A 10,579-nucleotide genomic window follows, 5' to 3' on the forward strand; every position below is an offset into this window, starting at 1 on the left:
AAACTGTTAATAGTGTTTTATTTAATGTTATAGTTATATATAAAAAATTATGAAAATACTTACCCAGGAAGATTCTTCATATGAATGCGATAATTCGCTTGGGGTGTTTCTCTTGACACCCCTAGCAGGAACGGTAGGAGGATTTGGGGCTGCTGAAGGGTCCCATTGGCCATCGGGTTGACGGAATTGGTCAAAAATGTAAGGTTGGTACCTCTGTAATTTTGAAAATTTAGAATGATGACTATAGTATGTCAAGAAGTTTGTATACAAACAATTACTGTCGTTTATATTTTTATAAAATGCTAACTTTTACATTACTTATATTCTGAGCCTTGGTAACAATGAGTGTTTTCAAGGGTCATCTGAAATTTTCACTAGAAAATTTGACATTTTTGACATAATCTTTTATTTGAGTGCAAAAAATTTAAATTAACAAGATGATCTGTTGTATATTTAAAGTTGCTTCTAAGTTTAAGTTGCTTTTATTTTTTCTTTGAAACGTTTGGTTTATAGATTATCGTTTGCGATTATCAGAAAATGATCGCTATCTGCATCTGCTTCTCTGTAAAATCTCATACCCTTATGGGGATGTCTTCATGGGCAAATTTCGTGCTTATAACATATAGTCCTTCTGTTGTTGCTTTTACTACTAAGTTTACTAGTCTTTGTCCGTTATCATTACTAATTTTGTGTTTGCTAAAACTGCCTATTACTGGCATATACATTTCTTCCTTTCCAATCTTTGCATTTTTTTCTCCTATTATTATCTTTATGTCCTGTTTTGCTAAATAATTAAAACATTTTTCTATGTTTTCATAAAAAGCATAATTTTCTTCGTCCTCTTTATCATCGCTTAACACATGCAGGATACTTATAAAATGTTCTTTCGTTCTAAGCCTGCACATTCTCTCTAAAATTGGATTAAAACTTTTTATTATGTTTTTATTTATTTTGTGCACCATAAAACCTACTCTCACCATTCTGTCATTATCTCCACTATTGAAAAAAATGTATTCATTTATATGAAATTTCCCTTTTGTTTAGTTTCTTGGAACAGTAACACATTTAATTTATATCTATTTTACTGCTTAGCCCATATTCGAAACTGTCTCTCACATTCCAAGCATGAATTTTCTTTTAGTTTCCAATATCTTTTTCCTTTGGCCCTGTTTTAGGTTTTTTGTTTATATTTTTATTAGCTCTTGTTTGCTGGTATTCCATTTCAGAATTATTCCGCCTATCGTTATCTATTTTGAAATATTATATTATTGAAATAGCAAATTTATTACATTCGGCTGGTACACACTGTACATTTGAATACAATTATTCAATTACATAAAACAATTAAAATGAATCACTACTGTAAAAAAGTAATAAACTATAAATTGATTTGTTTTGATACTAAGGGTTTTAACTGCAAACAATACTAAGAAAATGTCAGTACATCACTGTTCTATTTTACTGGAAGAGACTCTTATGCAGGGTATATATGAGGCATTATAATTGCAGACCATTCTAAACTTTATACAGTGTAGAAAAATTTTAGTTTTCGTATTTTGCTCTTACATCAGTGATGTCTATTAAGAAATTTCTACACAATTTAAAAAATCAATTCTACGCAACAAAAAGGAGTGACAAATATTGAAATTTTCACACATTATTAATTACTGATAAACCCTGAAGTTAAAGTCCAAGGTCTGTGAAAAAAATACAGATATTTCATTATGCATTTGGTGACTAAGCTTTTGTCACTAAACGCAGTTAATAGTCATCGCATTTCGGTAAATTTCCATATTTTTAATTGCTGTTTTGATTTTCATTGTAATGAAATAAAATTGCAAATATCAAATATGTTTAGTTCTTAACAGAATTAATAATACAGGTACATATGAACGTAACAACAGGTTATAACAAATAAATTAAAACAAATTAAAAGTCTAAGAAATAAAATGAATTTTTAAATGAATATCTGGAGAAGGATAGTTAATATTAAAAAAAAATAATTAAAAAATTTATTTTATAGTTTGTGGAGTTCAAATGGGGTAGTGATGCTCAAAATATGACGCTGTATCCTGTTAGCGTCACTAGCCTCTCCTACTCAATCAAGACTTCACCTCCGTAATCTGAGCAACTCTATGGAAGATGTGCACATGGAATGTATGAACCATTTATGTCTCACCCGCTCTTAGATTGCTGGCACAAGAACTGGATAAACTGACAGTCGATGTAACAGCGATTTTTAGAGATTAGATGGACTGGTTCAGGAATTATCGAGAGAAGAGACTGCAAGATATATCCTATAGCGGATATATCACCCGACACGAGTTTGGCAGTGGTTTTCTAGTCAGTAAAACATCAAAGTAATTAGTCCTTAACTTTAAACCCATAAAAAACAGAATATAATTATCTACGTCTTAAAGGAAAATTCTTTAATTATAGCTTACTTAGTGTACAGCGTCTCCTATATTGGTATGTTTTGCAAAGTATACCGAAAACTAGAGGAGATAGAAAAAAAGTAGTGAAGATGTCATGACTTCTTTTTTCGTTAAAGTAATGATTGCCCAATCAAATCATCAACAGCTCCTCAACGTAGCGAGATACAGGGCGATTATTGAAAAATGTCGAAAACGACAAACTTAAATATCTTCGTTATTAAGAAAACTTTTAATAGAATTTTTGATGGAAATATTATGACAGCGTTCAGTGCCGTACAAAATCTTTTTTTAGAGGTCTCAATAAGAGAAATATAATACCAACTTTTGTTTTTTTATATGAAGCACCCCATATATCTTGACATTTTTCGTTTACATGTTTAATTCTCTTTCACCTGATATGACATGTTATATCTATTTTCAGTTTTTGAAGCTACTATGCAGATATGGTTATAGTTGACGTTATCTTATAGCCACTTAAAAATAAAACACTCGCAACAATAATAACGCATTTTAACATTTTATTATGAGGATAATAATCCCTTGGCAGTATTATTTAGCAAAAATAAAATCAGTTCCTACCTAACTTGAAAGTAAAGTAAATACTACTGCTAATTGATGGTTCAAAGTGAATTATTATTTTTAAAGTATTGTTTTATTTTATAAATAAAATTTTATAAATAAAATTGTCACGGAATAGAACACACTGTATTTTATTACATTTTTCTATTTTTTTTTATTTTTGTTTTGAAGCTATTTTCTTGTGACATTTTACTAGTTTTATTGGGAATAAGCCTCAATTTTACTTTAATAAGTTTATTGTGACGTTTAGATTTCCGTAAATTGCATTATTTTTTTTTATCTAATATAACATATTGTTACATCTTGTATAAATATTTATTTTGTAGAGTAAGTTATATTAAAAGGTAATAGGTAATAGTGAAGGTAATATTTAGCGATGAAGCTCACATATCCAGTGCAGGAATATTTAACTGACACAATGAACTATATTGGAATGACTCAAATCCTCACTTCGTTCAGGGGATCAGGAGATAAGAGAGATTCGGTTTTAACGTTAGTGTTTTGTTAAGCATAATAAATAATTAGTTCATCTTGTATTAGATGTTAGACTAACTGCTACCGGGTATAAAGGGTCTTAAAAACGAATTTAAATAACATTTTTAATGAGAAATTCATATTTGAATGAGAGGAACACATTTTTGTTTTAACAAGATGGAGAACCTGCTCACAAGGCCGAATTCGTTGGAAATTATTTAAATGAAAAATTTCATAATCGATGGATTGGAACTTATGGTTCTTGTTCACCAGAACTAAATCCTCCTAATTTTTTTTATTTGGCGATTTTAAAAAAATAGTATTTATAAAACTGGCTTTAATACCAAGGAAGAATAATTCCAAAGCATTCATCAAGCATTTAGAAAAATAAAGCCAGTGCATATACTCAATTGAGTAAGATCTGTAAGAAAAATGTGTCAATTATTACAACAAAACGGGAGCATTTTGAATATTTATTATAATTTTTAAGTTTTTGTAAAATGAATTCTATTTGTTCTTTTGTGTATTATTGTAGTTTTTATGTTTATTATAATGTTAATATTTACGTAAAAATAATTCTGATTGTTAAGTAGTTTTTTTCTGCTACTAGAGGTGTTACAATTCCAGAAAATTTTGCAGCAAGTAACCGTGATGTTCTCGGTATACGCATATTTAGCGCTCTAATTTTCATATTTTTCTGGACTAACGCAATTCCTAAAGACTTCAGAAACAATCGACGAGAAGCCCGAAATTCCGCATTCGTATTATTGGATCTTAGTATATAATAAATGCATTTATAGCTGCAATATTAGCCAAGCCTTAGCACAAAACAAGAAACGTCCACCCGCCTGTCAGGATACTTTTGCAGGTAGCGATTGAAGAGATTCATACAATTTACACCAGTGGGACAACTGTTAATAACTGCTTACAAAATATTAGCAAATATTCCTACAAAAGGTTACAAGTTTACACAATGGGCATAATTGGAAAATACCAGGCCAGATTCACATCAGAAAACACAACAATTGACCAGTTTCTTTAAAAAGATAGATGCACGAGAAAACATTAGAATTTAACATTGAGAAAATAGAGATGATTAAAGAATTTAAAACAGACACAGAATTTAGAGATTAAACAAACAAAACAACTAAGAACATTAATTATTAAGGAGAGAAGACCAAAAAATAAAAGAATTAAACTAGCCATGGAAAATATATTAAACAAAAATTGCAAATACATGTAAATTTATAATCAGCACACAACTTAGGAGGAAAAACCTGCTTGATCGAAATCGGAAACTAAGAAAAAGAAATGATTATGTAAAAGAAAGACAAGCTAAGAGAACGTAAGATCTATGTAAGTAAATCATGATATGACCACAACAGAGTATGAGAAAAACAAAGAAATAAGGAAAATGACAGAAGAATAACTTAAAAAAAAAATGTAAAACTTGGTTGTTTGTGTAAACGATAAGGTAAGTGTAAATAATAAAAAACTAGCAATAAAAAGTAAAGATGATATGGAAAAGTAAACATGATGAATATGGCAAAGAAAAAGATGTGATTAAAATGGACATTAAAATTATTGAAACAACTCATACATCTAAAAGTAGGAGAAAAACATACAAGAATAAAACAAAAAAAAAGCGAGAAGAAAAAATAATCATACAAATAGCTACAAGATAGCAGCAGTTTTGGGACTAATAGTCAAACCAGAAAGGGTAAAGAACATAATTGGTAAAAGATATGTAACCAAAGAATACTAGTTGCGGAAATAAGAATGAAACATGGAAATAATATTATCGTCTTATAGTATAGGGGCCAAACAATACTACACAAAGGATAAAGACAACTATTTTTGATATATTACAAGAAGAACTAGACAAGGAAACATAAAATACAATATTAACGGGATATTTGAACGACCGGGTCGATAGAAAGCGGAGATGGTTAGGATAATGAAGATGAACTGGAACCAATGGCGATGAACGAAATGACAGAAGCAGTGGATGAGATAAAAATCATACTCGTCAAAGCATTTACTAGCATTGGGAAAGGAAGGAGGATCTGATTTTTATACTGAGGCAGATAGTAGTACACATATGTGTTTCATTGACTTAAAAAAAAAGCTTTCAGCAAAGTAAGAAGAGATGACATCTGAAAATGTTAGAAGACAAGAGGAATAGAAAAGAATATGATAAGAGATGATTAAAGCTTTCTACAAAAATGGCAGCACCATAGTAAGAACACACAATCAAGAATCTTTAGAGTTTGATGCAAAAGTGGGATTAAAACAAGGTGCATAGATGACGTAACAAAAAAATACAAAAATATACTAGCAGGAAAATGCAAGATGAATTATGTTACTCTACAAGAACTACTATTTGTTGATGGTATGGTCCTAGTAGATGAAACAGAAGAAAAACTACAACAAGTCGTACATATATACATAAACAAATTAAGAGAAATCAACTCTGATAAAAACAAATCAATGGTAATGGCAATTTCAAAAAAGAAACTTGCAATTGCAAAAAATTAGAACAAGTCAGCAACTATAAATATGTAGGTACAATTATTAAAGAAAATGGAAAGGTAGATGAAGAAATAATCGAGAAAATTGAAGAAATAGGAAAACTATTCAATATATTAAGAACAATTTTATTTAGAAAGAGATATATACCTAAAAACACAAAAGTAAAGCCCAAGTATATGAGAAAGTAGTGAGACCCTCAATAATGTATGGAGGTAAGTCATGGGTACTAACAAACAACAACAAAATAAAAATTGCAGCTACTGAAATAAAAGTTTTAAGAAATATCAAAGGGATCACAAGATGAGATATGGTATGAAACATGAAGGTAATAGCACATTTAGAAACCAATAGAAACAATTAGAAATGAGAGACAACTGAATGACTGTCATGTGTACAGAATGAATAACAGAAGGACATCAAAAGAGCACAGAGAAAAACAAGGTTGGCTGACTGCAAAACTATCATTAACATAGGATGAGAAAGATAGGAAATATATAGAAAAATGAGGAATATAAATCAAAAAGATCTGAAATTTGGCACAAAATAGGGCAGCATGGAAAAGAAAAATCAGAATCTTTATTAAGGTGAGACACATTTATCTCTGGCACTTGGTCATAAGACCCTTGTACTATCAGAGAAATCATACACTAATACTAATAAGAGAACACTCAATATAAACTTGGTTGATTATAAATATATTGCAAATATTGTAAGGGATGCAATTAATTATGAAATTTAGTTAATAATCTAACCATTTAACAATGTATTGGTCAAATAAATAAAAATAAATTCTGATTTCCCTTTTGGTAGGTTCTTAATTTGGTATATCATACTCTGTATTCTATTTTTAATTTCAAATGGGATTTTTTTCGTTGATATATTCTTTGCTGCAAGATTTTATTTTGGCAGATGGTCACGACTCAACATCAAATAAGATGGGGTTTTGTCAGTTGATTCATTTACAGCTGATAGGTTGACCATCAAGAACAAAGGAAATGATGGAGTGACTAATCCTTCAAATATTAAAAATACTATGTTCAAAATAAAACATGAAAAAAGCTGAACAATAAAATCACAAAGAAAAAAAAATCGGTTGCCTGTAAAGTCGGTTTTACGGGCGAAAATTTTACGTGACAACGTCTTTTTCTCGGTAGAATATTTATTGATATGAATATTATTAAATTGCACAATAGGAACAAGGAATTGAATGAAAATAAGAATTGCACAAATTTTAACTATAGAAATATATTTTGTTTACTAAAACATTGTACATGTAAACTTAAACTTAACTAATTTCTATTTGAGTGATTTTGTTGAGGATAGGACGATGATAGGAGAAATAGCATCGCACCAGCGGACCGATCATGTTTTAGTGGGAGAGAGACGCAAGGCATTCGCCGGTCCGGCGGGCCTCTCTCTCGTTCGGTGACTCATCGTAACAGACGTGAGCGGGCGTTACACTTTTTCATGAGTGACTCCGAGCCACAACCTAATTTAAGACGTTGTCACGTCAACAGGCAACTTATACACAATGCATTTTATGAGTTTTCTAGTACAGGCAACAGAGACAATCTATTTAATGTATATTGAAAGAAAACAAAGTTTTCAAAGAGGACACAGGTTGTTGTGTTTAGAAGGTGTTTGATGAAATCCTCCATTTGAATAATAAAAAATACCTGTAAGCCAAGGATTCTTTACAAACTCCTTATATATTTCTGAAACTGTTAATAGGACTATTTTAAAATCAAGCATATTATATAAAAATACATGCTTAATAAGGAATCACATAAATTATGCAAATACAAGTATTTGCCTTTAGATCCAAACATTTCAAAAATGTGTAATTGGTATAAACATTTTTGCAAAATATAAAGACAAGCATGACACTTGTTTTAAGTATAACAAACAAGTTTCATCTGCCGAAAAAATTAAAACAAATAAAACTACAAAAATTATATTGGAAGAAAGTTTAGGCCAGAAAAGTCATTACATACAAAGGTACACTATAAAAACTTTGTAGTAAATCCGACAATTTAAATGTATGTTAAACTATAAGAAAACTGCAAATTTTATCAACCTTACCAGTACAAATGCTACTTAAATTATACATAAAATTAAGTCAACAAAATTTTTCTTATAACTCAGTAAAATTACTGTATATATATATATATATATATATATATATATATATATATATATATATATAATGGTAATTTATGTACTGGAAGAGAAAAGAATGAATGTTTATAATCTTACAATGTATAGTGTAAAACATTTACAGCACTTTATGCAATATGTGACATGAAGGAGTTACTGGCCCTTTACTTGGGATATATGTGGGTGACAAAACAGGAAAATATTTAAAAATGTATATATATATATATATATATATATATATATATATATATATATATATATATATAATCAGAAAAATATTTTTGATGCAAAAAGCAGGTAATGCTGAAATCGACATATAACAGTTTAATATGACTTAAATCCAAGATAGCAATGTGATTCAGTCCATATTTATTTTAAATATAGTAAAAGTGAACTACATTTTAGAAATTTTCAAACAATACGAAGAGAGAAAAGACATTCAGCTCCATAAAAAATATTATTGGAGTAGTCTAGAAGGGAATAATTATTTCTAGTCAAAGACACTATATAGAATGATTTATTACTCCTGACTTTATGATAACTCTAAGAATGTATGTACATTTTGTAATTTTTGTAGGAGTATAATTGCATTTAAATAATTTAATCATTGTTTAAATTTTAAGGGTCAAATAACAAAAATTATGTGTATTGTAACATCAGTAATTTTTAATTGTACAATAATAGAAAGAAAAGAAATAAGAATTTAATTTATTTGACTTTTTGAAACTTTTAAGCATTTGTAGTTATGTTCATGTAATTAATTATATGCCATCAAATTGATATTGAATTTGCCATTAAATAGTTAAATTTCCCACAAAAGTGATTAAAAACATGATATTCTGGTTCTAGTCAAATTGACACTGTGATATCGTGAAGAAAAAATAGTAGTACAAAAAAAGTAAACATGAAAAATGAAAACAACAGTATGTTATTGATTCTGAAAATAATAACATTCTAAAAGTACGATTGTTTAATATAAATATCCTACCTGTGTAAATGGTGAATTTTGGCTTGTCATCACTCTCTAGGTTCCACCATAATACTCACTGGAACAGAATGTAATTCAACATTAAAATATGCAATGAGTAACCTTACAGTCCCTACCATAAAAGTATAATATTGTGCTTACTTTGAATATACACTTAAGTCAGAAATGAATGAAAAATAATCAGAATATTGCACATTTTAAATGGAAACAAATATATGCACATATGAGTAAAATATTTCTTTTAAGTGACAAATGGGGTAATACAACCAAAAATAAAAAAGAGAAAATCTACAAATAAAAATGTTAAATATTCCAAATGAATGAATAATTTAAAATAGATATATAGATTGATAGAATTCATGAAAATGAAAAAATTCATACACAAACAATGAAAAAATTATACATTATATTACACATAATACAATTTAGTGAGATTTCCAAGTCCTAATAGTCTGTAATTAAAAATAACCAAAACACAAATACTGGAAGCCTACATATCAACCAACAAAAGTAGAAGAAATATAAGGAGAAAGTAAACATATCATATAAAAAGACATGGGAGAAACACTGGAACAACTATAACTAATAGCACCAGATTAAAAATACTGGTAAAAGTAGATAATGTTAAGTATCAGAATTCATAATTTCACAATGAGTGTGTTAGAAAAAGCAGGAGTATACAGGTATTGCCAAACGATTTAATATTATTCAATTTGCTAATTTAGTTTGGTTACTCAATAGAAAAAGAGATCCTTAATTTGCACTTTTAACAACAAATTTAATGTAAGACAATTAGATAATATATGTCCATTTCCGGTATTTTTCAATGTTATGAACATTCGACCAACGAATAGCTGAATAATGTTTGTAATTATGATGATGATTAACTCATACACAATTGTTGGCCTAATAAACAATTTAGAAAAAGTGATTTAATGTATATTATAAGTACCACTTACCATTTATCTAAGTTTGATATTTGCACATAGTCCCTTTAATAATATTTTCTTATGAATAATAGTGTTCCTTTAAAAAACATATTTTCTATAGTATTATCTGCATAACAACCACCATTTTATTTTAGGCTTCGATTGACATTGACAGAAACATAAAATGACATTTACGTCAAACGACACACAAAACTCAAATAATCAAAATTTCTCCACCAAGTAACAAGGAACGACCTGCAATCATCAACAACTATGTAACCGTTATCTCTCTCGTTACCGATGAGGAGTGTCATTGTCATTCAAGATCTTTATCACTTTATGATTATTTTGTTTACATGATGTAATAAATAATGAGTTTAAACCTAATTGGGTTAAAACTTCGTGGTAATATATATGAAATACTAAATGAATACACCCTAAAAATTTTGTTAAACCGTTTAGTGGTACAGTCTACATTAAATTTA

General features: G+C 28.8%; 1 protein-coding gene across 1 annotated transcript in view; it reads right to left on the minus strand.

The window, feature by feature from the left end:
* Csk (C-terminal Src kinase) overlaps positions 1 to 10,271 on the minus strand; it is a 31,572-nt gene extending 21,301 nt beyond the window's left edge. Inside the window, exons 1-3 of the mRNA XM_072545667.1 lie at positions 10,125 to 10,271; positions 9,166 to 9,223; positions 64 to 213 (exon numbers count right to left, since the gene is read on the minus strand). Coding sequence (XP_072401768.1) covers positions 64 to 213; positions 9,166 to 9,195 — 180 coding nt within the window. The 5' untranslated portion in view covers positions 9,196 to 9,223; positions 10,125 to 10,271. The remainder of the gene's footprint in view (positions 1 to 63; positions 214 to 9,165; positions 9,224 to 10,124) is intronic.
* Between the last annotated feature and the right edge of the window lie 308 nt (positions 10,272 to 10,579).

This window comes from Diabrotica undecimpunctata, chromosome 10 (assembly GCF_040954645.1).
Source record: "Diabrotica undecimpunctata isolate CICGRU chromosome 10, icDiaUnde3, whole genome shotgun sequence".
NCBI lineage: Eukaryota > Metazoa > Arthropoda > Insecta > Coleoptera > Chrysomelidae > Diabrotica > Diabrotica undecimpunctata.